This window comes from Ahaetulla prasina, chromosome 13 (assembly GCF_028640845.1).
Source record: "Ahaetulla prasina isolate Xishuangbanna chromosome 13, ASM2864084v1, whole genome shotgun sequence".
Taxonomy (NCBI): Eukaryota; Metazoa; Chordata; class Lepidosauria; order Squamata; family Colubridae; genus Ahaetulla; species Ahaetulla prasina.
Genome location: NC_080551.1, coordinates 15,880,482 through 15,907,500, shown reverse-complemented (window position 1 = coordinate 15,907,500; position 27,019 = coordinate 15,880,482). Strand labels below are relative to the sequence as shown.

General features: G+C 42.3%; 2 protein-coding genes across 13 annotated transcripts in view; one reads left to right on the top strand and one right to left on the bottom strand.

Annotated features, from left to right (window-relative positions):
• Window positions 1–14,743, top strand: part of ADAMTSL3 (ADAMTS like 3) — a 214,925-nt gene extending 200,182 nt beyond the window's left edge. For 6 of the 11 annotated variants that reach the window (XM_058155756.1, XM_058155753.1, XM_058155757.1 and 3 more), the window contains 7 exons: window positions 357–470; window positions 1,884–2,096; window positions 3,664–3,853; window positions 6,631–6,835; window positions 8,411–8,520; window positions 10,437–10,651; window positions 11,648–14,742. In XM_058155756.1, the coding sequence (XP_058011739.1) occupies window positions 357–470; window positions 1,884–2,096; window positions 3,664–3,853; window positions 6,631–6,835; window positions 8,411–8,520; window positions 10,437–10,651; window positions 11,648–11,757 (1,157 nt within the window). In that variant the 3' untranslated portion in view covers window positions 11,758–14,742. Of the gene's footprint in view, window positions 1–356; window positions 471–1,883; window positions 2,097–3,663; window positions 3,854–6,630; window positions 6,836–8,410; window positions 8,521–10,436; window positions 10,652–11,647 lie in introns of those variants that run through there. The other 5 variants (XM_058155759.1, XM_058155758.1, XM_058155760.1 and 2 more) reach the window with 3 other exon arrangements.
• Window positions 14,744–14,888: 145 nt separating this feature from the next.
• On the bottom strand, window positions 14,889–26,920 carry SAXO2 (stabilizer of axonemal microtubules 2). 2 transcript variants are annotated; one of them, XM_058155766.1, is made up of 4 exons: window positions 26,844–26,920; window positions 20,903–21,082; window positions 18,687–18,889; window positions 14,889–18,012 (listed from the first exon to the last, which is right to left on the bottom strand). In XM_058155766.1, exons 1-4 carry the CDS (start codon window positions 26,882–26,884, stop codon window positions 17,021–17,023), a joined length of 1,416 nt encoding a protein of 471 aa, XP_058011749.1. In that variant the 5' UTR covers window positions 26,885–26,920; the 3' UTR covers window positions 14,889–17,020. The 2 variants fall into 2 exon arrangements, with proteins under 2 accessions (XP_058011749.1, XP_058011750.1); XM_058155767.1 differs by lacking the exon at window positions 26,844–26,920 and adding an exon at window positions 22,327–22,419.
• Window positions 26,921–27,019: the final 99 nt, after the last annotated feature.

Sequence of the window (27,019 nt, the reverse complement as noted above, 5' to 3'; positions counted from 1 at the left end):
TCACCCAGCTGGATTTGATGCCTAAGATGGAACTAGAACTCACTGTCTTGTAGTGATTGGCCCAAAGTCATCCAGCTAGCTTTCATGGCTAAGGTAGAATTAGAACTCGCGGTCTTCCAGTTTCTAACCCGGTGCATTAACCACTAGACCAAACTGGCTGTCTATCACATATCTGTGCGCTAAAAGCAGATTTTAAGAGTATGAATATACGGGTGGTAGGGTAGAGAAGCTACGGCCATTCCCCTGCCTGCAGATGGGCTTCACGAGCATAGTGAGAATAGAGGACTGAAGAAGTCCTTCAAATGTTGAGTAGCCTCTCCTTGGTTTTATGTCTATAATTTCCTCCATTATTCTAGGACGAAGAAAACTACACAATGGATCATCTACTAACAGTAAAAGAAAACGTGTTTTCATGGCATCTGGAATTGGTACCAACGTTACAGTGGCTTCTGGTGATATATTACGAATAGGTATGGTGGTCCCAAATAATCAACTCTGCCCTGAAACAATGGGTGGCAGGCAAAGGGTCATTCCAGTTTCTTATTCATGTCGTATCTGCGGTTGTTTGGTATTTCTGGTTCTAGGATGTTCCAAAAATGGCAGCCCAGGAACTCAGTTGTGTAGGAATATAGCAGTGATGGCTAACAACTTTGTTGTCGCGTGCCGAAAGTGTGCGTGCCTGCACCCATAATGCAATGCGCATGCGACCCCCCCCCCTCTTGGTGCCCTGCCCCCAGGCACATGCGTGACCCCCCTCATGCTCCTCCCGCCTCAGTGGTGGGTTTCAAAATTTCTTACTACTAGTTCTGTGAGTGTGGCTTGGTGGGTGTGGCTTGGTGGGCAAGGAAGGGGAAGGATACTGTAAAATCTCCATTCCCATCTCACTCCAGGTGAAGGGTACTGCAAAATCCCCATTTCCTCCTGATCAGCTGGGACTCGGGAGGCAGAGAAGAGATGGGGGTGGGGCCAGACAGAGGTGGTATTTACCAGTTCTCCAAACTACTCAAAATTTCCACTATCGGTTCTCCAGTAGTGGTCAGAACCTGCTAAAACCCACCCCTGTCCTGAACCCCCCGTGCATGCACATGTGACCCCCCCCAGCTCCCCCCGCCCCCTCCACATGCACATGTGACCCCCCCTGCCCCATTTTGGACCTAGTAGGCCTTTGTGCAGCCTCCTGGGACAAAAAATGGACTGCAGGGTGATGTGGCACCCCCTGCCCCCCCACGCATGTGTGCACGACCCCCCCAGGCATGTGCATACGTCTCCCACATGCGCCCTGCCCCCTGCAAGCGTGGCAGAGACCTGAAAATCAACTGGCCAGCAGACGGCATGTGCGCATGTGGGGTGGAGCTGAACTGGGCGACGGCTCACGTTCCTGCAGAAAACGCTCCGCATGCCACCTGTGGCGTGCATGCCATAGGTTCGCCATCATGGGAATGTAGCATTGAATATCTCAAGAGCAGGGTGAATTATGGCCCAAAAGCTACACAGCAAGGAGAGGGGGTGGGAAATGGGGGACAAGAGGAAGGCAGAATAAAAAGCCCAATTAAAAAAAGTGGGAATTCTTCGTCATTCTGGTGGGCTTTGGTTCATGATGCAATGGCATGGCTGTCTGGGGAATTCTGGGAGTTGAAGTCCACAGGCCTTAAAAGTTGCCAAGATTGGATACCACGGCTATAGAGGTTTCCATTTTTTTCTTCTTCTCCTAGTTCTGAAAAAGAATCCATGGGGGACCTTGAAATGTTGCAGCTAGTTTGAAGATACCGTCATCTTTTTTTGGACAGGGGCACCTAAGAATAACCAAAAAAAAATTTCTGTAAGCAAGTTTTAGATGTTTTTTCTGGGGGAAAAAAGGCTGAAAATCTTATTGGTTTTTCTAGGTTGTCCCATCTACTCTAGTGCAAATAACACAATTCGCTGGTTTGCCAAAAACCAACCTATAGAAGAAGTTTCAGGCTTCGGGCACAAGACCCTGGTTGGGGGACGCATCCTTGAATTCACCGTGGCCTCTGACCAGTTTGCTGGACAATACAAGTGCTGGGCATCATCACACGTCAAGCCATTGTCTGTTTGGGTAAATGTCAAGAAGGAAGGTTTGTTGAAAGATCCCCAATAACATTTTTATATTTTCATTTTTTGTTTAAATGTTTGGTACTTCCTAGTGCTATAACTGAAGGCAGAGGTGGGGAACTATGGTCCCTTTATGACTTGTGGACTCCCAGAATTCCAGGTATGCTGGCTGGGGAATTCTGGGAGTTGAAGTCCATAGGTCATACATAGTTCAACACTCCTGATTTAAGATTGTGAAGATCTGGCTCTTCCCTTAAGCATTGGACTAGGATCAGTGGTGGAATTCCATTTTTTTTTGCTACCAGTTCTGTGGGCGTGGCTGGGTGGGTGTGGCGTGGTTGGCGGGCGTGGCAGGGGAAGGATACTGCAAAATCCCTATTCCCACTTCACTTCAGGGGAAGGATATTGCAAAATCTCCATTCTCACCCCACTCTGGGCCAGCCAGAGGTAGTATTTGCCGGTTCTCCAAACTACTCAAAATTTCCACTACCGGCTGAATAGCACCCCTGACTAGGATAGTGGTTGAGTTGGAGGTTCTTGATCTGGCACCTGAGGGAAGGGTATTTTTATTTCAATCTTGTTTTTCATTTCTTATTGCACACCACCCAGAATCGCTGCATGAGACAGTTTTTTCCTGAACGCCATCACTCTGCTAAACAACTAATTCCATTGACACTGTCAAACTATTTACTAAATCTGCATTACTATTAAACTTCTCATCGATCCCATCACCCATCTCTTCCACTTATGACTGCATGACTGTAACCTTGTTGCTTGTATCCTTACGATTTATATTGATATTGATTATTTCCTGATTGCTTGTTTGTACCCTATGACTATCATTGAGTGTTGTACCTTATGATTCTTGATGAACGTATCTTGTCTTTTATGTCCACTGAGAGCATATGCACCAAGACAAATTCCTTGTGTGTCCAATCACACTTGGCCAATAATTCTATTCTATTCTATTCTATTCTATTCTATTCTATTCTATTCTATTCTATTCTATTCTATTCTATTCTATTCTATCAGTGAGTCCTTTTTTATTAATGAATTTCATGCTGCTGTGTTTATGTTTTCCTTGTTTTCCCTTTGATGTTCTTATAATTTTGCTATCCAACAAATGAACTTCTCATATTGGACAACATAGAAGTATAATAAATAATACATAAAATAAATAACACTTGTGTAAGGGGTCCTAATTATGTATTTAGTTTGCTTCTTAGCGTATGATCATATTCTTTGTAGAATATATGGAATCCTAGAATTGTAGAATGCTAGAGTTCGTAGGGCCAGAGTTGGTTGAGGAAGCCTTCTGTTTTTTAGATCTATCTTAGGAACTAGAGGGGATTGATGTGATAGCTGAACCCATCTGGATTTGCATATCATACAGTGATGTAATAGGGCTTGTTTATAGTGGGCTTAGCATGATATGCAGACCCGGCCTAGGACATACAGTAATATGTATAAACCAGTATTATAGATTGAAACAAATGATGGTTTGATGTAATTAGCACACCTTGTCCTACTAAGGGATTTCCTTGTATTGTGGAGAAGTAAATATATTCGGGGATATATCCTCTTTGACAGAATATCGATGGAAGCTTGGTGAACAGAGTCCATGTTCAACAACAGCTTGTGGAAATTTGGGAACTCGCTTTCGGAAATTTATATGTGTGAATATGAAGGATCAAAATGTGAATGTGTCACTATGCAAGGACCATCAAAAGCCAGTCGTAAACAACCCGCAGTCCTGCAAAATTCAGGATTGTCCTGCAAGGTACAAACGTTTTGTTACTTTGTTCAAATTAGAATATACCCTCAGATGTCTGTATACATATCTGTTTTGCACGGAAGGTAGGTAGATATCAGGTTTATTTTACTAGGATGCTGAAGTCCTCCAACTTCAGCCTGATACAAAACGTTGAAAGAGGAGAATAAAAGTTTCTTCCGTGAGCCTGTGAACAAAGAGTGCACGGAATATGTCCTGAAACCCCTCTCTATATACCTCACTGTCCCTTTTGGCCAAGAGTTTAGTTTCTCAGTGGAGATGCTAAAGACTCACTACCACAGAAATCATACTTCCGTGATGGTGAACCTATGACATGCGTGCCATAGGTGGCACGGGTAGGCCTCTCTGCCAGCACAGGAGCCCTTGCCTCAGCTGAGCTTTGCAGCCGCACCTCCCGTCGGCCACCTGAAGGGCTCTGCAGCACTGTTGTGTTCTGACTCATCCTCCCTCCTCTCCTCATCTGGCCCCTCCTGTCTCCAACCGGGCCTTTTATCAGACTCCGAGTCTGATAATGAAGATGAACGGCCTGTCATGACTCCAGCCCCCGGCCCTGGCCCCATGCCCGGAGAGGATTCAAGGAGTGAAAGGAGAAGCCCAATAAACCTCACTCATATAGTGTGTGTTCCTTTGGCTCAACCTTCAGAGCAGGAAGCCAGCCAGGTGCTGGAATTACCCGGGCCTACTCCCTCTAACCCCTCCCTTTCCCAGACGCTGACAGCAGATCCAGCTGAAGACAATTCAGGGTAGGTGGACCCTTGCTTCCGGAGATCTGAGAGGTGACGCCAGCAGAAGGAAGGGTGGGGCAGGCCTGGATAAATGCTGAGTCATGGAGCCACACCCCACAGCCTATATAAAGGACCTGCTTTTGGCATTCCAACCTTGAGTCAAGCAAAGTCTTATCTAGTTTGCTGATATCGGACCCTATCGCTGAAGTCACAACTTGGACTCCTGCCTGCCCTGATAAACCTCGAAGGAACTTGGCAAGCTGCAGAGGCTTTGTTGCCAAGTTTGTTACGGACTTCCTTGACTCGTTCGTCGGAGTGGGAGTGGGAGTGGGAGTGGGACAAGAGATCTTGTTTCATCAAAATGCAGTTAAAACCAGTGGTGGGTTGCTACTGGTTCAGTCCGGACCTTGCGAACCGGTAGTAACAGCGGCGGGAGGCTCCGCCCACCTGCCCAGAGGTCATCATGGACGTGTGAGCTCCCGTTGCGAACCGGTAGCAAAGGGAAGTGGAACCCACCACTGGTTAAAACACTATATAACCCATCAAGAATATAACTATATAGATCCAACAGGAGCAGGAAGTGCCTCACAGGAGCCAATAGAGGTAAATCCTAGAGAGGCAGGAAATGCACCACTGAACAATGGAGATGAATGCTAGAGAGGAATAAAGCTGCATACAAGGCAGACATAGTACCTGTAACAGTGTAGGCATGCATGGTATGTGGGGGGGAACGGGGGGGAGCATGGGGAGGTGCAGTGCACCCGCACCCGTGCCCCCGCCATGCCCCATTTTTGGTCCCAGGAGGCTTCAGGGAGGCCTGCTAGGCCCAAAACAGGGTACGGGGGGGGATGTCGTGCATGCATGCACAAAGCGAGCATGCGGAGGGGAGTGTCGTGTGCATTGTATTATGGGTGTGGACACGCCTTACGCGCTGTCGTGCGCATGTGCCCACTTTCAGCACACAAGGACAGAAAGCCATCACTGTCCTACTTCCATTATAGAAAGAATGCATTGAATCGTTATTAATTCCTGCTATATTTATTTATTCATCAAATTCACAGAGCGACCCATCCCACCTAAATATAGATTGCAGAAGGGGAAAATGGGACGAATACAAGAGCTGTGCCTCCTGTGTCGCCATTCTTGTCAATAAAGGCAGCTATGGAGAAACGCTTGTAGGTGAATTAGCTTCTGTGAGACCAGATCAAGCTTTTTGACTTGATCTTGATGGGGGGCTCCATTTATTTTAAAAGCGATAGCGCTTAGATTTATATACCACTTCACAGTGCTTTACAGCCTTCTCTAAGCGGTTTACAGAGTCAGAATATTGCCCCCAACAATGTGGGTCCTCATTTTACCTCTGACCTTGAAGGATGGAAGGCTGAGTCAACCTCAAGCTTGTGAGAATCGAATTGCTGGTAGTTGGTACACTTAGCCTACAATACTGCATTCTAACCACGGCCCTTCCTTCCTTCCTTCCTTCCTTCCTTCCTTCCTTCCTTCCTTCCTTCCTTCCTTCCTTCCTTCCTTCCCACTTAGCAATTAAACCTAGGCTTATATACCACTTCACAGTGCTTTACAGCCCTCTCTAAGAGTCAGCATATTGCCCCTAACAATCTGAGTCCTCGTTTTACCGACCTCGGAAGGATGGAAGGCTGAGTCAACCTTGAGCTGGTCTGAATCAAACTGCCCAAACTGCTGGCAGTCAGTAGAAGTACCCTGCAGTACTACATTCTAACCACTGTACTACCCAGGCTCTACATATACCTATAAAGAAAATATAAGAATAGTAGCTCTCTCCTTCTGGTCTTGGTCCCCAGCAGTTGACAAAAACGTGGAGTCCTGTCCTGAAAAGTCACCGTTGATTTTGTCCATCTCAACTAATAACCGAGGAAAATGGAGCCTTTCTCCATAGTGTGCCCATCATTAGCTTAACCATCCCTATAGCCCAATTTGTATTGTTCTTCTTGATATGTGCAAGTCCTTTACTTTTGTGGTTCATTTTTCCCCTCTTCTTTTTCTTGTATTTTCTCCTTCTAGGTGGGCAACCACAGCTTGGTCTGAATGCTCTGCTTCCTGTGGCCATGGATTTCACCGCCGGCGAATAACCTGCAGACGAGTCAAAGCCAATCGGCGCCTCTTAACTTTGCCTCCGGGCGCTTGCGCAGACCAAGAGCGTCCTTTGGAAATGAAACCTTGCGTGGGCCATTTTTGTGCAGAATGGATGGTTCATCCCTGGGGCCAAGTAATTAATTCAGTGATGAATTATCACTATCTATCTGTCACTGGCTATGCAACAAGTCCCAGTTGGGTGCCTCAAAATTGCCTGATAACTATGCATGCCTCTCTAATTTCTACTGAAAGGTGCTGGGTTGTATATTATCACCACAACAAAGCGAAATAGGTTGAAGAACCTCTTGATCGTTTTTATAGTGCCTTTGTTTTTAGGAATAACACCCAACACCTTGACAGCAACTCCCAGTCAGAATAGACTATCTTGAGTGTGTTCAACAAGTCCTATCTAAAGCCATTTCAGCGTTCCATGGGACTAAAATTGCTGTTCATACATCTGTGAACGTATCTGAGATGATATTTCATTTATTTTGCATCTTAAGTTCAGTATAGTCCAGTGGTGGGATTAATCCGGTTTGGGCCAGTTCAGGCAAACCAGTCGTTAAATTGCTGGCTGGCTCTGCCCCTCCCCATCCCATCCCTTCCAGGAGTCCCCATGTACTGTGTTTTGGCTCCCAGGTAAGTGCAGGGAGGCTTACTAGGCCCAAAACGGGCCGCAGGGGCGTGGGGCGCCACCCCCATGGCCCATTTTTGCTCCCAGGAGGCTGCAGGGAGGCCTACTAGGCCCAAAACGAGATATGGGGGGGTGCTGCGTGCACCACCGCAGCCCATTTTTGCTCCCAGGGAGATATAGGAGGCCAAGTGCTGCCTGTCACCCACCCCCGGCCACACCTACCATGGCCACACCCAGCCAGCTGGTCAGTAGGGCAGAGAACCAGTTGTTACATTATTTGAATCCCACCACTGGTGGAGTCCATGAATATAGAATCTTGCTTAGCCTTGATCGGCTCCATGTGGGCTGAAAATGGTATTCAGGACCACAAAATAAGTCAGAACTAAAGAAAGGTCAAGTCCCGGGACTAATTTAGAGAATTATACCTTAAAGTTTAAAAAGTCCATGTTAGGCTAAGATCAATTACCGTATTTTGCCGAAAATAAGACCTTGTCTTATATTTTTTTTGAACCCTGAAATAAGCGCTTGGCCTTATTTTTGGGGAAGTCTTATTATTTTGGGGCGCCTGGAGCAAGACGGGGCTCCTATTGCCGTTTTACCTGATTTCCAGCTCTGTCTCCCTAACCCTAACCAGAGAAAATGGTGGGGACCGGCTGCGCATGCATTTAAATATTTTCGGGGAGGTCTTATTTTCGGAGGCGGTCTCATTTTCAGGGGAGGTCTTCTTTTCGGGGGAACACGGTAAAACAGAAAACAGTCTTATTGGTTGTTCTGCTCAGAAGGTCCAGCCTAGATAGATGGATTGAATTCAAACCCTAAGGACCATTGGCTCTCTGGCTGAGTACCTTTACACTGTCAAAGCTCATAGAGGTGTAAATAGGCAGGACCATGCTTGCGGTCTAAAAATGAATCACAAGCAGAAATTAGATTAATATGATCGCTTCTTGGCACGTGCTCACATGGACAGGAAGCCTGCTTTTCCCCCTGAGTTCAAACAATCTGCATTTTGCACGGGAAAATGCAAAGCTTCATCTTTGTAAATGGGAGCTGTTTGCTATCTTGTCTCCTCTGCAGTGCACCGGACGTTGCATCAATCTTGGAGTGGGTTTACAACACCGTCGCATTCAGTGTCAGCATCAGAATGGATCAGCGGTCCTGAATTCACTCTGTGATAATGAGAAAAGGTTTGTCTGCCAAGCGTGAGACTCGTAACCCTTCTTTTCGTCTCAGGAAATGTCATGACATTCTTACACTAGTTTCTACTGGGAAGATGTGAGTCAGGGAACACCACATATTTCTCCTCCTTAGCAATCCCATTAGTACTTTTATCGCTTTCTGACTCCTAAATCAGGGGAATGAAATTTACAACTTCCAATATTTGAGGGGCTGCCACAGAAAGGAGGGAGGTCAGGCTATTTTCCAAAGCACCTGAAGGCCAGACAAGGAACAATGGATGGAAACTGGCCAAGGAGAGATTCAACCTGGAAATAAGAAGAAATTTTCTGACAGTGAGAACAATCAACCTATGGAACAAAAGTTGCCTTTGGAAGTTGTGGGAGCTTCATCACTGGAAGCTTTCAAGAAAAGACTGGACTGCCATTTGTCAGAAATAGTGTAGGCTCTCCTGCTTGGGCAGGGGGTTGGCCTAGATGACCTACAAGGTCCCTTCCAACTTTGTTAATCTGTTAAATCTGTTAAACATCAGTGAGATCTTATCTCCCTTTCTTTCTCTTTGCGGAGGGATATTGTCAGTGAAAAAGCAAAGGATTTGTAAATTTTTACATCAGAAGCAGCAAGCTAAGCCTACAAAAACTGTTTGTCCTCTTTAGCTGGCTGTGGGGGGCGAGTTATTGGCCCCAACGGAGAGGGTGCGCAACCTGGGTGTCCTCTTGGATGGGCGGCTGTCGTTTGACGATCATTTGGCGGCCGTCTCCAAGAGGGCCTTCCACCAAGTACACTTGGTGCGCCAGTTGCGCCCCTTCCTTGACCGGGATGCCTTATGCACGGTTACTCATGCCCTTGTCACTTCCCGCTTGGACTATTGCAATGCTCTCCACATGGGGCTGCCCTTGAAGTGCACCCGGAGGCTGCAGCTAGTCCAGAATGCAGCTGCGTAAGTAATAGTGGGAGCAACTCGTTGCTCCCATGTAACACCAATCCTGCGCAGTTTGCACTGGCTTCCTGTGGTCTTTCGGGTGCGCTTCAAGATTCTGGTTACCACCTTTAAAGCGCTCCATGGCTTAGGACCCGGATACTTATGGGACCGCCTGCTGTTACCTTTTGCCTCCCGTACGCTCACACAGAGAGGGCCTTTTCAGGGTGCCGTCCGCCAAGCAATGTCGGTTGGCGGCCCCCAGGGGAAGGGTCTTCTCTGTTGGAGCTCCTACGCTTTGGAATGAACTTCCCCCTGGCTTACGTCAAGTGCCTGATCTTCGGACTTTTCGCCGTGAGCTGAAAACGCATCTATTTATTCAAGCGGGACAGGATTAAAATTTTATTGGGGTTATTTATATTTTAAGATTTTAAATTGTTTTAAATTTTCGGCCACATTATAATATGTTTTCTTTTAATTTCTTTTAATCTGTATATAGTGTATTTTTATTTGGCTGTACACCGCCCTGAGTCCTTCGGGAGAAGGGCGGTATAAAAATCGAAATAAATAAATAAATAAATAAATAAATAAATAGTCAGAATACTTCTGATATCAGCTTTTTATCATCTGGGCATTTGGCTGCAATTCCAGATCTAAAAAGTATGACTAGATACTTTTTTAGATACTGGCTCTTTGGCTTTGAAACGTAGATGAGCACCGCCCCCTAGAGTTGGGAACGACTAGCACATATGTGCGAGGGGAACCTTTACCTTTACTTATCAGGAAAGAAACTGCAGAGAACTGGAGAGATGAGAGAAGTTGGTTTTGATTGGTTTAAGTCCAGATCTTAAAAAGGGAAATTCTCCAATTATGTCTTTTATTGATAGTGCAATACTGAGAGTGGATAAGCCTCATGTTGCAGCCAAGATCAGGAAGGGAGGATTTATCATCTCTTGGATTAAGTCTCAAACTGTGGCTTTTTTTTCTCCCCCTTTTCTACTTCTGCAGGCCGTCCATTAGAAGAAACTGTTCTTCAGAAAGTTGCGATGTGCATTGGCGAACGGGTCCCTGGCGTCCATGCCCCGTGGACTGTGGAAGTGGCTTCCAGTCACGGCCAGTCAGCTGCGTACACAGGAAAAAGAAAAGATTGGTGGCAGATCAGTTCTGTGCATGGAAGAAGAGACCCACGACCTGGAAGCACTGCAATGTCACTTCGTGTGACAGTATGTAAAAAACACTTCACATCCATTTCTCGCCTTGCCCGTTGCTTGTGGCGAAACGTGTTTAGAACCTGGTGTGTGGCTGAACATTAGCTGTAGAAGGAACTTGATGAATCTGCGTTCTGCGAAACGGTGGCTGCAGTTAGCGGTAAAGAGGAAAAAAGTTAGCGCCAAACAGCGCTGTGGACTGGATCAATACCCATTAAGGTTATCTTATTCGTGAGTGAGCCTCCAGGAAATCTGCATGTTAAATCCACAGTCGTTTTGAAAAAGACACACAAGGCAAAGAGAGTGGGGGGCGGGGAGAATATTGATGTTTTATTTACCGCCTTTTTTCGGAGTATAAAACGCACTGGATTATAAGACGCACCTTAGTTTTGGGGGAAGAAAATAGGGGGAAAAAAATCTGCCTATCAGGTATTCATCTGGCTAGCGTCCTTAGCCTGGTCAGTTTCAGCACATTAGTTTGCTGGTTTTGAGCGTTGGGGATAAAGAACAGCTTCTAAAGCACAGCTGATCTTTGGAGAGAGAAGCAATGAGAAAAGCAGGTGAAACCGGAAGATCGCTAGCACCTCGTTAGGGCTGAAAAACAGCTTCTAAAGCACAGCTGATCTTTGGAGAGAGAAGCAATGAGAAAAGCAGGTGAAACCGGAAGATCGCTAGCACCTCGTTAGGGCTGAAAAACAGCTTCTAAAGCACAGCTGATCTTTGGAGAGAGAAGCAATGAGAAAAGCAGGCTAAGGATGGAAAATCGCTTCACTCGTTAGGACCTCATTAGGGCAGAAAAAAAAGCTACATTTGGAGTTTTAAGATGCACCCAAATCTTTAGCCGCTTTTAGGGGGGTGGAAGTGCGTCTTATAGTCCGAAAAATATGGTAGGTCTTACATCTGTGTTTGCCAGACAGGAGATGTCGGTCTTAGGACTTCAGCATCCAAGAGCCATTTATTGTGATGACATAAACTTTTCCCTTTTTTGTCACATTTCCATGTATGTTTCAGAAGGCGACTGCAAGGACACCACACACTACTGCACATCGGTAAAGCACCTAAAGCTATGCTCAGTAGGCATCTACAAGCAAAGGTGTTGTCAGTCATGTGGAGGAGGTTAGCCTTTTGTGGGAAGCGATCATGGATGCCCCCATCAAGAGGAGAAGTTTTCCATTTGGCTTGGTCTGTCCTGTAGGACAGGGAAGATGATCAACAGGGAAGACATGAGCTTGCTGAATTGATAGCATGAATTCATAAATTGGACAAAAACGCCCCCCTCCCGATTCCTCCTGTGCTCCCTTATTCCTTTTCCAACAATGTAAACTTCAACGGTTGGTGGTTGTTGTTGTTTTAAGAAATAAAACTAAGGAGAAATTTCCTGACGGTTAGAACAATTCATCAGTGGGACAACTTGCCTCCAGAGGTTGCGAATGCTCCAACACTGGAAGTTTTTAAGAAGAGGTTGGATAACCATTGGTCTGAAGTGTCGTAGGGTTTCCTGCCCGAGCAGGGGGTTGGACTAGAAGACCTCCAAGGTCCCTTCCAACTCTGTTATTCTATGTGCTTCTAAATCGTTATGATCCACTGAGTATACTACTTGAAAGCATCTGTCCTAATCTGGTGTCCTTCAGATGTGATGAAATTGCAACACTGATTTTGCAGCCCTCATGAACAAGAAAGTCACCTGCAGCACCTGCAGCCTTGCAGCGCTGTCTTCCATGAGACAATGGTAATTCGTTGGGTTTAAGTAGTGCTACTGACGGTACAAATACAATTGAAGACTCACGCATTTAAAATATACTGGAATCAGCCATTGGACTGCTTTGCTTGTCACCTTCTCGATTTAATCCACTTTAAGACAATTTTCACAAAGTATAGAAAGAATGGTGTTATTTCCTCGCCACACTATTGTTTCTACTTCATTTTTTGGCAAAACCACATTGCCCGAGACTTCATTTCATTAGCTTCATATGAATCACAAATTCATTCCTTTAACTATTTTCAGTACAAAAAAAAAAAAGCAGCAATATACGCGATGTTATAATTTGCAAACTTGTCGTGGAATTGTTTTTGATTGATGCAGTGTAATTTTAGAAAGCAGATAGTATCTTTCAATCTCTCTGGAATCTGATCAAGGCAGGGAGCTCTATTAGCCTGGTATGAAATTGGCTTTGAGGTTTTCTACACTGGAGCTCAGAATTTAAATGTTTCCATTTGAAATCGAAGATTGAGAATTGGGATTTTTCCCCCCTTGCTTTGTCAGAAGAGAACTCGGAGCAGGTCCTCAGCCAAAAAGGCATATCAGTCTATGCTGCTTCTGAAGAAACCCTGGAATATTTTAGTGTCATTTGAAAATGGGTGGAAAAATCCAGATCTATTATACTTTGAGCCAAAGGTATTGTTCAGGGTCTGTTCAACCGATTTTCCTCCATTTTGCTCATCATGCATTTGGAAATATGCCATGCGAGTCAATTCCAAAAATTACTTCAAATACCATTTTTCTTCCATACAGATTTGTGCAAAAAATAATAAACACCTCAGTTTTAACGATCAGATAATATGCATTATTAGAAATATAAACGAATGTGGCCGCATACAATTCTGCCCGACTGTTGAAAAAAGTAGAGAAAGGAACAACTGAAATGGTTTGAAATGTTTCCTGTGAGACTCCTGAAGTTCCTTAGAATAACAGGGGAAAAAAGAACAGAATTGTGGTTGTTGAAAATTGAACAAAGTGGATTGAATGAACGTTCAGCTGTCAGAAGAGAAACCAATGAAGTTGATTGACAAAGGGCTCAGCACAGACCAAAATATATACGATGCGTGCTTGTTGCATAATTGTGTGCCACAAAATGAAGTGAAAGCCATTAACCTGAGCAATTCAGAATGTCTTGGATAGATAGGGAAGCTATCTTCCTGATCGGGAAGCAATATAAAAAAAATGGATGAAAAACCATAATTAGATAGAAAGCTTCCTTCTAGCAAGTCAAGTCGTTGGTCTGGCTCACTGATGGCAGCAGTTCAGTTTTTTTTTTTTTTTAAACTGGAGTTTTCCTAGCCTTATCTGAAGATGCTGGGGTCGAACCTGGAATCTTCTACTTATAAAGCATGTGGTCCTTCAGTAAACCTATGGCTCTTAAGGTTATTGGAGTCCATGGTCTATCAACGGCTATTAGCTCTCAAAGCAGCGTGGAAAAATTTCATTTTCAGACGATGTGCCTTCAAAGGTCAGATATCACAGGCGAGAAAAAACAGGTGTGCTTTATTTTCACGCCCTGCTTGTAGGTATTCCAGGGTTATTTGACTACTGTTTAGAAACTATGCAGGATTACCTGAAACTTTGGCCTTATCCATTGAGTCAAGGATATTCTATTCTCGTTCTTATCTTTTGGGGTTTTTTTTCCCCATTTGTTAACTTCTAAGTTCTTGCATAAACTTCAAAAAATGTGTTTTCTTGAACTGGACCCTCTGACAAAGGGCAGAAAAGTAACACCTGAGTTTTTGGTTTCTGTCCCAAATGTATTTCAAAAGAGAAGGCTTAGCCTTGCTAGCGGTTGAACGACTGCTACTGTAGAAAAGGTGTTTGATTGAGGAAACTGTGTTTTTGGCTGACAACCAAAAATGGTCAAATTGAAGTCAAGCAACCTGGGCGACTGCAGTAAAAATCAAGGAATATTTTTCTTTTCACAGCCAAGCGAATTCCATGTTTGAATGTTCCCTTTGGAGGTAGAAAGAACTCCATAGAATTTTTTTAAAAAGATGTCTGGGAAAACTCTGGCTGAGTCATACTTCTCAGTATTCTGGGATGAGGAATACTTACTGAGAAATAAAGGCCTATTTGCAAAATTAAATGAGGAAGTAGGAAAAACTTTAGCATTGGATTTTGCATGAATAGAAGTGCTTCTTTCCAGATTCAGAATCTTTAGTTCTTTCTCATCGGATTCAGTGGACTTTAAACTTTTGCTGTATCAGGGCCCTAAATTTTAAAGCAATCCTTGGCTTTTTGATTACACCCTTTCTTAAATTAAGATAACCTGTAAATATACTTTTGTATATATTTATTATCTGGTTTAAAAGTGCAATATTTTTGTATAGTGTGTAATAAAGATTTCGGATCCTATTTTTTCTTATTACTAAAACTTACTATTGCTTTCTTTTGTGTTGGCATTATTTGGAAATAATTAGCTGCTAGCATTTAATGCACTAACCCGTTTTGGACCTGTAAAGATTCATTTTGATGCTTCAGGGGTGTCCAAAATTTTGTTGGCTGAGGAATTTTGGGAGTTGAAGTCCACAAGTCTTAAAGTTGCCAAGTTTGGACACCCCTGTTCTAGGTATTAAATAATGATCCAATACAGGTACTCCTCAATTTATAATCTCAATTGAGCCCAACATTTCTGTTGTTAAGAGAGAGAATTATTAAGTGAATTTTTTCCCCATTTTGTGACCTTCCTTGTTAGTAACATCGATATAAAGTGAATCTAGTCACAAAAGGTGATCACATGACCCTGGGAAACTGCAACAGTCATAAATAGGAATCAGTTGCAAGCGTCTAAATTTTGATCCTGTGACCATATGGCTGCAAGAGTCATAAGTGTGAAAAATGATCATAAGTCACTTTCTTCAGTGCTGTTGCAACTTTGAATAGACACTAAACAAATTGTTGTAAATCAAGGATTATCTTATAACTACATGTCAAAAGAATTCATTCCATAGAATTCAGAAATTTATCGGTATCTATCTGATGACTAAAAAAACATAAATATATTACCATTTCAGATGGGATTTTATACCCTTAGTGTAGCTACAATCTTTAGAAGTATTTTAAGAAACGGAAAATATAATGTGACGCAAAAGTGTTTAATTAGATTTTTAGAGCAATACATTTACATAGGACAAGTTATAAAATAAACGGATGCTAATCTCAGTCTGTATCTGTGTGAGTGACACAACACAAACATTCCCAGACATTCAGATGGTTTCCTGTCCCTTTTTTGGATGATTTATTTTTGCTCTTTTGACACTATTTATCAATCTCAGTCTCTTATTTTGCTAACTTGGAGACAGAGCAGAAGGATTACATGGTGCTTCAATTATAAAACGATTTCCTTCAATTAATGAGTACAAAAGAACTCGGAGGTAAACGTCAATCTATCATATTGAAACAGAAACACTCACTGAAACAAATTTCATCAGTTTAGGACTAATCAAACCGAGGACTTCATTAATTTAAAAAAAACAAACCATGACGGCTGAAATAATGATCTGAAAGGCAGATTTGTCATTCTACAATGTTATTTTGCCTTTTTTCTCAATAAGAAATGGAGTCAACTTTGGTGGGGGGGAAGCCTAATCTAGAAAAGTCTAATCTAGCTGAGGCCACATGTTTACTTCTGATCCTATAAATTCTTCCTGGATAGTTAGCTTAGCTGAATTCAACAGGAGATGCTTCATCTACCAGTGAGAGTAGGACGCTGCCTTCTGCCACAACCCCAAAACTTCTGTGGATAGGATTAAGGTGGCAGGAAGTTAAGGTTGCTTCAGGCAAGTACAAATCTGCTGATAGGCAGATCAGTGGCCATTTAAATGTCATTGATACGCTAATAAGTCCCATAAATTTTTTTTAAAAAGCTAGTTCAGAGGTCACTCGACATGCTGTTAGAACAGAGGTCTTCAAACTTGGCAGCTTTAAGACTTGTGGACTTTAACTCCCAGAATTCTCCAGCCAGCATAACTGGCTGGAGAATTCTGGGAGTTGAAGTCCACAAGTCTTAAAGCTGCCAAGTTTGAGGACCCCTGTGTTAGAATGTCAGAAATACTGTTAGGTTCAAGGTATTATAGGCTTATTCGTAAACATAATGATCTGTAGGCTCCTATTGTTCTCTCTAGTCATTAATCGGTCAATTCTAGACCACTTCTGTGACCTGGCATTACTGAAGATGAGATGCTGGAAATTAACTTGAAAAACTATAGGTGTAAATAATGATTCCTTTCTAGATCTAGCTTGAGAAAATATTGCCAAAAAAGAAAAAAGAAAGAAAGAAAGAAAAAGAAAGGTTGCTACAAACAGATTACATTTGAATCATACCATACAGTACATAGTAGAAGTCTTTACTGTATATTAAATTTGTCACGTTATTGCCAAACAGAACATTTTCATTAAGGATTAAATTATTTTAACAAACCACTGAAGAAGAAGAAAAATTTTTTTTCATAGAAATACTGATTCAGTTTCCATCACCATTTCTTATAAACATTTCCGTTTTCACATTCCCAAAAACCTTGTAATCATTGTGCTTATTTTAATAGTTAGAGCCACCCGTATTAGTTCTGCCTAAGGCATGATATTCTTCAGCCCTGGGCAGAGCCAAATAATTAAAGAGATTAGGATGCAACCGCTATTTCTTTTGGAACATGATTACCATTTGGATGGAGAACCTTACTGACATCTGAGGTCACCTTGCGAAAGAATTTGTGACCGCGCGAATCGGTGCTGACGTAGACGTATCCTGGAGGGGATGGGTAATTTACTGGACAAATCTCTTTCTTCTTTGGGGTGTAGTCCGTACGGTAGATGGTTTCGTCCTCGAAACGTGCCGAGCTGGACAAAACTATCTTTGGAGGTTTGCAGCTCTGGGTTGGGATTAGACTGTGTGGTGTATAGTGAGATCGGAAGGTGGTGATATCATCCAATTTACCTGAGGGCTTGGATATCTCCTGGGGTTTTTTAATCATTTCAGGGGGATGGATATCCCAAGCTTGGAAGGAATCTCTCATAGTCGTGTTCCCTTGGAAGGGAGGGCTGCTCTTTTTGATCCTTTCCAGCGGTTTCACGAGGACCACTGGATTGACGACGTGAGGAGGAAAATCGAGGCGGGATGTGGAGTTAAACTCCATGCTGCCCGTAGGCGGAGCGTACTCCTTCGCTTTACGGAGCTCAGGTAAGGAAACTGCCCACGGCTGAAAGCGATCACGAAATTCTGACATTCCCTCAAAATCGGACTTGGTTTCCATTTTGGTCGGTTCGGGCTTGAAGCTTTTGGGCAGATCGCCAGGGAGGCCCCTAAAATCACTCTGGTGGGTGGTGACGTTTTCGAAAGGCTGGCTGCTGGGCCTGTAGGCTTCTTTCGACTTTTTCCACATGGGTTCCAGCTGATGGGGAATGTAATCGCTCCGGTGACTTGTCTCGCTGCTAAAAGGCTGGTCTGAAAGCGGGGTGGCGTCGGGCGGCTTAATGAGCTTCCGGAGGGAAAATTCCCTTGGAATGAAAGCATCCTGGGAGGTAGTGGCGTTTCCAAATTTTTCAGTGGGGGGATGGTAGACGCGCTCCACTTTACAGAGCTCCCTTTTTTCTATTTCCCAGGGTTTAAAGTCAGCTTTAAGATGAAAAAACAAGAATTGTTACATTTTTTTGATGGAAGTTGCTATTCTTCCCATATTGCTCACCTAAGAGTAGGCTAATGATGAACTTACAGCAATAGTACTTAGACTTATATACCGCTTCACAGTGCTTTACAGCCCTCTCTAAGTGGTTTACAGAGTCAGCGGATTGCCCCCAACAATCTGGGTCCTCATTTTACCCTCTTTGGAAGGATGGAAGGCTGAGTCAACCTTGAGCCAGTCAGGGTCAAACTGCTGGCAATAGGCAGAGTTAGCCTGCCATAGCAATAGCTCTTAGCACTTAGCCTTATTTATCACTTCATAGTGCTTCACATAGCAGTATCACTTAGCATTTAGACTTATATACTGCTTCAGAGTGCTTTACATAGCAATAACACTTAGACTTATATACCGCTTCACAGTGCTTTACAGCCTCTCTAAGCAGTTTACAGAGTCAGCCTATGGCCCCCAACAATCTGGGTCCTTATTTTACCAACCTCGGAAGGATGGAAGGCTGAGTCAACCTTGAGCCGCTCAGTATCGAAGTCCTGGCTGTGAGCAGTGAATTAGCAACAACCAAGTCAGAATTTGCCTCCCCAAAGCAGCAATTTTACACTTTACCACCCTTGGCAAATTTGTTTCCATTTGTAAAAGTAATTGGCACTATTACCTTGGTAGGTTGGAATGGTGTTCAGTTTACATTTAGAAAAGTATTTCTTTTCTGCAGGTCTTACTAATATTACTGGTTCTATTTTGTGAGGATTGTAATCTCTTCTGTAAGTGGTTCCCATGTCAATTTCTCCAGCCATGGGTTTGTATTCCTCCTGTACACGAACGGGTCGATATGTTATATCATATGGAAGGTAATCAGATCTGGTAGGAAGACGGGGGAAAAAACTCAGAAAGAAACCATCACTGCAGCATTTAATCAATAAATCAGTCTGACTAGTTAAAATCTCTGGATTGATTGAAATTGGGTCTCTAATTAAAATATTGCCAGACTAAGGAGAGAAAACCAGTTAAATATATCTAGGGCAAATGCCTACAAAACATAAGGTTGATAAGCCTGATTCGAATAGGAACTTCCTTCCTCCCTCCCTCCCTCCCTCCCTCCTTTTCCTTCCTTCTTTTCTTCCTTCCTCCCTCACTCCCCTTCCTTCTTTTCTTCCTTCCTCTCTCCCTCCTTTCCTTCCTCCCACCCTCCTTCCTTCCTTCCCTCCCTCCCTGACTTCCTTCCTTCCTTCTTCCCTCCCTCCTTTCCCTTCCTTCTTTTCTTCCTCCCTCCCTCCTTATTTCCTCCCTCCCTCCTTCCTTCTTTCCTCCTCCATCCTTTTTTCCCTTCTTTTCTTCCTTCCTCCCTCCCTCTAAAGCTAAAACACACTAAAAACATATAAATAGTTAAAAAGAAATTTCAAAAAGTGCAGAGAAGAAGAAGAAAATAAACAAAAAATATAAAGAAACAACTTGCCCCCTTCAAGACAAGTAGTTTCAGTAACTTATCACCTTCTCTGACAATACCTCCCATATCTCATCTCGTATCTATAAACAAATTATAAAGCCTCATCATTCAATGTTAATCAGCAAAAGCCCATTAAGAGTTACCAGAAATAGCAACATATATATTTTAACCTTCCTCGAGCATTAGTGGAGAAGAAAGATTAATTCTCATTTTTAAAAGAAAAACAAAATGCTGAAAAGGTCAAAAGAGATCTACGAAAAGGTCCAGATAAAATGGACTGTGGGCTGAAACACAAACTTGTCTTTTCTCCCAAAGTGTATAGGAGTCTTTTAGTCAGTTTGCGATTCCTGGCAACTGTCTGGACAAGTCCCTGCAGTTTTCTTGGCAAGATTTCAGAAGGGGTTTGCCATGGCCTCCTTCCTAGCGTGCTGCCTTGGGAGGGAAAGAGAAACACTGGCCCACTGCCTAAAGAACAATAGAACTCACAGTCTGCTGGTTCACCACTACATTACACCACTACACTAAATTGGCTCTTTTTTTTCTCCTAGATAAAGTAAAACATGAACATTAAAGCACCATGGCTCTTTTTCTTTCTTTTCCCCATAGAATTATTCCTTGATTCACGTGCAATGTTTGCAAATCTTCTTTCGATCCATAAAAATCTTCTCATTATTCCTATCACCCATCTCCTCCCACGTATGACTGCATGACTGTAACTTTGTTGCTTGTATTCTTACGACTGATATTGTTTCCTAGTATGATTCGATTGCTTATTTGTACCCCATGAAGTGTTCTACCTTAGGATCTTGACAAATGTATCTTGTCTTTTTATGTACACTGAGAGCTTATGCACTAAAGACAAATTCCTCGTGTGTCCAATCACACTTGGCCAATAAAGAATTCTATTCTATTCTATTCTATTCTATTCTATTCTATTCTATTCTATTCTATTCTATTCTATTCTAGTCTAGTCTAGTCTAGTCTAGTCTAGTCTAGTCTAGTCTAGTCTAGTCTAGTCTATTATTCTATTCTATTCTGTTCTATTATTCTCTTCTCTTCTATTATTCTATTCTATTCTATTCTATTCTATTCTATTCTATTCTATTCTATTCTATTCTATTCTATTCTACTGTTCTATTCTATTCTAGTTAGTCTAGTCTAGTATTCTATTCTATTCTGTTCTATTATTCTATTCTATTCTATTCTATTCTAGTCTAGTCTAGTCTAGTCTAGTCTATTCTAGTCTAAAACGTGTTGATCTCTTTATTCAGAAAGCAGGTCTATCAAATGTTGGCTGTGTAATGTTTTTGATTAAAACTATATCGCAAGCTTACTTCAACGCACATCTCAACAAGCTACCTTTTACCTCTTCCCCCGTTTTCCTGATTTCCTTGGAATTCCAGTTTCTAATGTTGCGGCACATTTACCTGAAAGTGGTGAGACCTTCCATTTTCCCTCCATGGCTCCGATATTCCTGCTTGGGCCGGAGGCTCTTGGGTGGAGGGACGTTGCGGTATAAAGGGTATTTTTCTGTGTATTCCGTCATGAGGCTTGACGCTCTTCCATAGTCATAAATCCTTGTAGGATTATGAGGACAACGGTGACGTCTGGGGTTGAAGAACAACCAGGAAATAAAAAGAAAAATGAAGACCATAATCAAAGCTAATGCAAGCACTATCCAAGATCTAGAGATAGTGATTATTTCTTGATATATTAAAGGCAGCATTGTTAACACTGTGCAAAGACTGCATATTTACCAATCAGATAAAATTACATTGATCTTAAGTTGCTTTTGCAGTCTGTGTTTGGGATGATTCAGCTTAATGTAGTCTGTAGATTGTAGATTATTCCCAATCTATAAATGAATGAATGAAGACAGAGCATGTCTTATTGCTCAGATAAAACTAATCCAAAGAAAACTACTGCCTCCATTAGGGCTTTTAAGTTTTCTGACAGTTCATAATCAAAATGAATTCCTCAGGTCCCTAGTCTGGATAAGGAACAAAAAAATGTATTAGGAGGTTTCAGTAGAATTTACTGATACTTAAATGCATTTTATGGAAATTCAATAGAGGTCCTAAAAAAAGAAATTACATTAAAAAGATTAACCTGTCAGGAGCAAGTATTCAGTCTTCCCACATTTTGTTAGATGACTATTAAAGATGGCACTCTCTTAGATAAGATGTTTCTTATCTACTATCCAGGATTCAACCCAGTTAGGGCTGGGACCAAAGTCAAAGGAAGATGAAGGAGAACCTAAACTATTTCCTGACCTCAAAGAATAAGCATGGGGCTAACAAAAAAATGATATAGTAGCTTTTCATTGGACATATAATTCTTTAAGGGGCTTAGGCCAGACTTAATATCTCCTTTTCCACATATTTTATCCTCAAAGTATTACTATGGAAGGAGGACAGGTTGATAAAGTATGAGCTGGAAGACTGAGCTGGGACCTGAATGCAAACGTCTTAAGTGTCTGCTCAGTTTGATGACTTGCGCTGACTTTTCAACAGGAAACTCTTTGTAGAGTTGTCATCAAGGGGCGGGAGGATTTCAAGCAGCTGACTGTGTCGGGTTTGAGGGGTGTGATAAAGTGACCCCTGCTCTTTCCTTTATTTCATTTATCTTTGCCTCATGGGTCAGGGGTTCAGTAACTCTGGATGAGACATCTGGTTATGCAGACGATGGCTGACGGATTCGTGGCACCACTAAGGCAGTCTTTTAGATCCCACTGCATTTTTTTTTCTCGTGATTTTGACAGCTTATCTTGAGTCTCACTTTGAGCTACAGTTACATTTGGGGAAACAACTTAAAACGTTCACTAAATCCCCTGTCATCAAAATGATCTCACCTCCTTGTAAGATTGCTTACTCCTCTGTAGTTGTCAAGGAACGACTTACTGGTTGAGATGCGATGAATTGTGACATCAGAAGGAAGTCAACCAGTCAACATTCTCCCCTGTTTCCTCTCTCTCGCCTTCCTCTTCCTCTCTCTTTCATTCTATACATTCTGTCATTTTTTGTTTCTCCTGAAAGCAGTTTCTGGAAGTCTAAATCTCATCTTCTTAGATCTCTATTATTCTCAACTGTCTAATGCTATAGAATAATTCAAAAACAGCAGTTTAATTTATCTTTTAATTCTATGGCACCAGTATAAGTTACAATGACTTTGGAGCAAAGTACTTATGATTTTGGTATTAATGGTAGCTTAATAATTCTCTCAACACTGTCAAACTATTTACTAAGTCTGCACTACTATTAATCTTCTCATCGTTCCTATCACCCATCTCCTCCCACTTATGACTGTATGACTGTAACCTTGTTTTGTATTCTTAAGATTTATGTTGATATTCCCTATGACTATCATTAAGTGTTGTACCTTATGACTCTTGACAAATGTATCTTTTCTTTTGTATGCACCAAGACAAATTCCTTGTGTGTCCAATCACACTTGGCTAATAAAGAATTCTATTCTATTCTATTCTATTCTATTCTATTCTATTCTATTCTATTCTATTCTATTCTATTCTATTCTAGTCTAGTCTAGTCTAGTCTAGTCTAGTCTAGTCTAGTCTAGTCTAGTCTAGTCCAGTCCAGTCCAGTCCAGTCCAGTCTAGTCTAGTCTATCTCAATTAGGTGACATTTATGATCACGCACACACAACTGTATTCAGATGAAAGATTACAGTCCCTTCACCACTTACATAACTACTTTATACATTGTCCTATTTTTTCGCCTTCTTAGCAACTCTTAATTTGTGTATGGCTGATTTCCCCCAGGTAACAAATCCTAAGCAACAAGGTTTCCCATTGAAACAAATAGTGCTGCTATGAAACCCTGGCAAATGCAATTAATGCCTGAATCAATACCCACTTGAGACTTTATCAATTACAAAACTGTTGACAATGTTTATTTTGCAAATCATTTGTGGATAATCTTAGCTTTTGTTCTCTGGTCTTTCACCCCAGAATCTGAACAAAAATAAATAAATAAATTTGTTTAGTTTTCAGCTCTCCTGTCTTTTCCACTGTCATGTCATGTTTATATTGGCCAGAGTTCAAGAAGTGGATTCACATTGTAACTTGTTTTTTGCTTTTTGTTTGTTTAAATAGCTGACTCCCATATCCCAACTGGTTGTTGAAACTTCCTTTTCGTTCCAAAAGCAGTTAGCTGTCATTTTAAATCCCATGCGGGCTCCTTGATTAAGGTTCAAGGATTTGGGCTCCTAACTCGTTCTGACAAGTATCCACTGGAAGGCTCTACTTTCTTCAAAATGAAAATGCAAGGATTCATAATTATTCTTAATTAATATTATTATTATTCAAGGATATATTGAAGACTAAGAGGCAACTTTTTAAGACCACATTTAAAGAGCCTGTTGAAAAATTAAAATATGAACAGAAAAGTTTGCAACAGATTTCGTGATGGTCCCATTCAAGTCACAACACATTTCTAGATCTGAAACACTTTACTTCATTATATGTAAGAATAATGTTTGAGCGGCGCGGGGGCCTAGAGGTGAGGGCCCTTGCCTCTCGCTGGGAAGGTTGAGAGTTCAAATCCTAGGCAGCGACAGATGTTTCTCTATCAGATCACAAAGAGAAAATATCTACTGCAAACTCTGTAGGTGTCAGGAAGGGCATCTGGCCAGTAAATGTTCAGCACCATTTACGGTAGTTATCAACTTCACCTCAAATAAAGGGATTCAGGGTTGTAAAAAAGAAAAAAAAACGTAACTAATAATGTTTAATGGTCCTCAGGGTAAAATTAAATATATATGTGTTTGGTTCTAGTCTATTTTTGTTGGATATGTGTGTGCATGGGGACAGAAATTTAATTATTTCCCCTTTTTCTAAATCAGGGGTCTCCAACCTTGGTCCCTTTAAGACTTGTGGACTTCAACTCCCAGAGTTCCTCAGCCAGCTTTGCTGGCTGAGGGACTCTGGGAGTTGAAGTCCACAAGTCTTAAAGGGACCAAGGTTGGAGACCCCTGTGCTAAATAACAAAAGGGGAAATAATTAAATTTCTGTCCCCATGCATGTCTTTTCTAAAGCTAGTATTTATGCTGACAGAATCCTCTTTTGGTGCCAATAAGCAATTCCAGTGGAGAGATTTTCATCTCTCAAACAGTAATAATCTTCACTCCTGTTTCCCAATAGCAAGCCACAATTTCAGCTACTATTACCGATCTACATACATACATTAGTTGCTACGTGTTCTGTTTCGTTTTTTTAAGTGTGCACAACATGCCAAAACACAATATCACATTCAGGGTGGATGCTTTTCTTTTTAGATGTATCTTTGGAGCCAAAAGAAACGACTCTAAAATGGTGATGGAGAAAGAATTGTAGCTGTCAGCTTCCTTCAAGGATGAGTAATTCTGTTATATTTGCCATGAATAACTGATGAAGAAATTATATCACATAGAAAAGGGAAGCAGAGGAACATACCAAGCTGAGTGCAAGGCAACATGGTCACTATGCAGAATTGTACAACGGACAAGAAACGTTGTGATCTACACAAACTCTTTTCCTAAAGCTGCCCGGCATTGCCCTGGGATGCTCATTGGGTACTAGGGATGGAAAGTGATAAGGAACACGTGCCACCTAATCTCCGAGACAGATTGTGGAATTTATGATCTAGGGTCGTTCCCCGATATTAAGATCAATCAATTTCTGCACTTTCATTGCTGCATAATGCAAGTAAATAAAATGCTTTCATTCTTGGGGAGCATTGGCATTTTGAAAATATAAGGTGGATACACTCACAAAATGGCTGCAGTGGGGGGACTTGTCAATTTATAAAACAGAAGCCATGGTGGGCATGGCCAATCACAAAACACCCATTTACCAGAAGTAAACTAGCAGCCCAAAGGGATTTATATCAACCCAGTGAGATCTTTATGGATCCCAAGGCATTCCTGCAAGCCATTAGGAAGTTAGAGTATGGTGCTTTGGTGCTTTCTGTTTATTGTATTCATCTTTCCATCCATGTATTTCTATCTATCTGACCCATCATTTGTCTTTGTCTGTCTATTCCATCCATCATCGGTCTATATCAATCTTTCATCTGTTTCTTATATATCTAATTTATCTAACCCATTCATCCATCATCTGTCTATATCACTCTTTCATTCATCTATCTATTATCCATCCATCCATCCATCCATCCATCTCTCATCTATCTCTTATCTATTTGACTCACCATTTCTGTGTCTCTCTGTCTCTGTATGTCTGTCTCTCTATTCCATCCATTATCTGTCTATATCAATCTTTCTTCTAGTTCTTATCTATCTAATCTATCTACCCCATTCATCCATCATCTGTCTATATCACTCTTTCATCCATCCATCCATCCATCTCTTATCTATCTGACCCACCATTTCTCTGTCTGTCTGTCTGTTCCATCCATCTTCTGTCTATATCAATCTTTCTTCTAGTTCTTATCTATCTAATCTATCTACCCCATTCATCCATCATCTATCTATATTACTTTTTCATCCTATCTATCTATCTATCTATCTATCTATCTATCTATCTATCTATCTATCTATCTATCTATCTATCCATCCATCCATCCATCCATCCATCCATCCATCCACCCACCCACCCACCTGATAGGTATTGACAATTTAGGACACACTAATACTTTTGGCCTCCACATCTCCTATACCCGCCATGCATGTATATAAATGCAGCTCTAGGCTCATGGGTTTTGCACCAGTGAGCTTCACACATCAGTTGATCTTTATTTTGGCATCGAGCAAAAACATTTCAAATTTGAGATTTTGTTGCTTCTTGTTCCTGCTGGCTTGCTTGCCTGCCACTAGCATGAGATTTTTTCACCCTAGTGGCAGGCAAGCAAGAAAAAAAAAAAAGAACACGAGTCCAACTCTATACAGCGGAGATGAGGGATTGCTCTGAAATAATAATAATCTAGTAAATTTATGCCCTTCTTGATTCCCAGGGACTCTGGTTAGTCAGTCAAAAGAAAGGCAAGGAGGATAAAATGGGCACAAAATCTCCTTCCCATCCGAGCAACTTGGTGGAAGGGCAAGAAGAGCGGGTCTTTTTTTTTTTTTTTCTATTTTTTAAAAATACACAACAACCCCGTAGAGTAGGTCGGGCTGAAGGGAAAAAAAAGCGTGGCGGATCGCTGGACGGGGATTCCAAGCCGCCTTGGCCCGCATGACAACCTTCCACCCAGGAAAGAACCCCCCATCGCGAGGGATCCTCCCGGGCACACGCGTGTAGAGAACACGTTACGTGGGAACGACGCCGATGCTCCCTACGGCGAAGGCGCGGAAGCTCCGAAGAAGCGCCGCTCCCGCCTCTCCAGAAACACCCTCCCCTCCTCGCCGCTTTCTTACCCGCAAGTGCAAATCTGGCACAAGCACCGCGGCTGCTTCATCCTCGCGTCTCCCGCAGCTGCCTTCGCGGCTTCCTCCTCCTCCTCCTCCTCCTCCTCCTCCTCGGTAACTAGGGAAGCGCCCCGTCGCTTAGCAACCCTCTCGGCGTTCTCACCCCTCCCGGCTTCCGTACCCTC

Coding starts and splice junctions, on each gene's coding strand:
- SAXO2 (XM_058155766.1), bottom strand. CDS start 26,884: ATGAAGCAGCCGCGGTGCTTGTGCCAGATTTGCACTTGCGG. Junction 21,083..26,843: donor TGCCAGATTTGCACTTGCGG/GTAAGAAAGCGG, acceptor CTTCAACCCCAG/ACGTCACCGTTGTCCTCATA. Junction 18,013..18,686: donor CACCATTCCAACCTACCAAG/GTAATAGTGCCA, acceptor TTCATCTTAAAG/CTGACTTTAAACCCTGGGAA.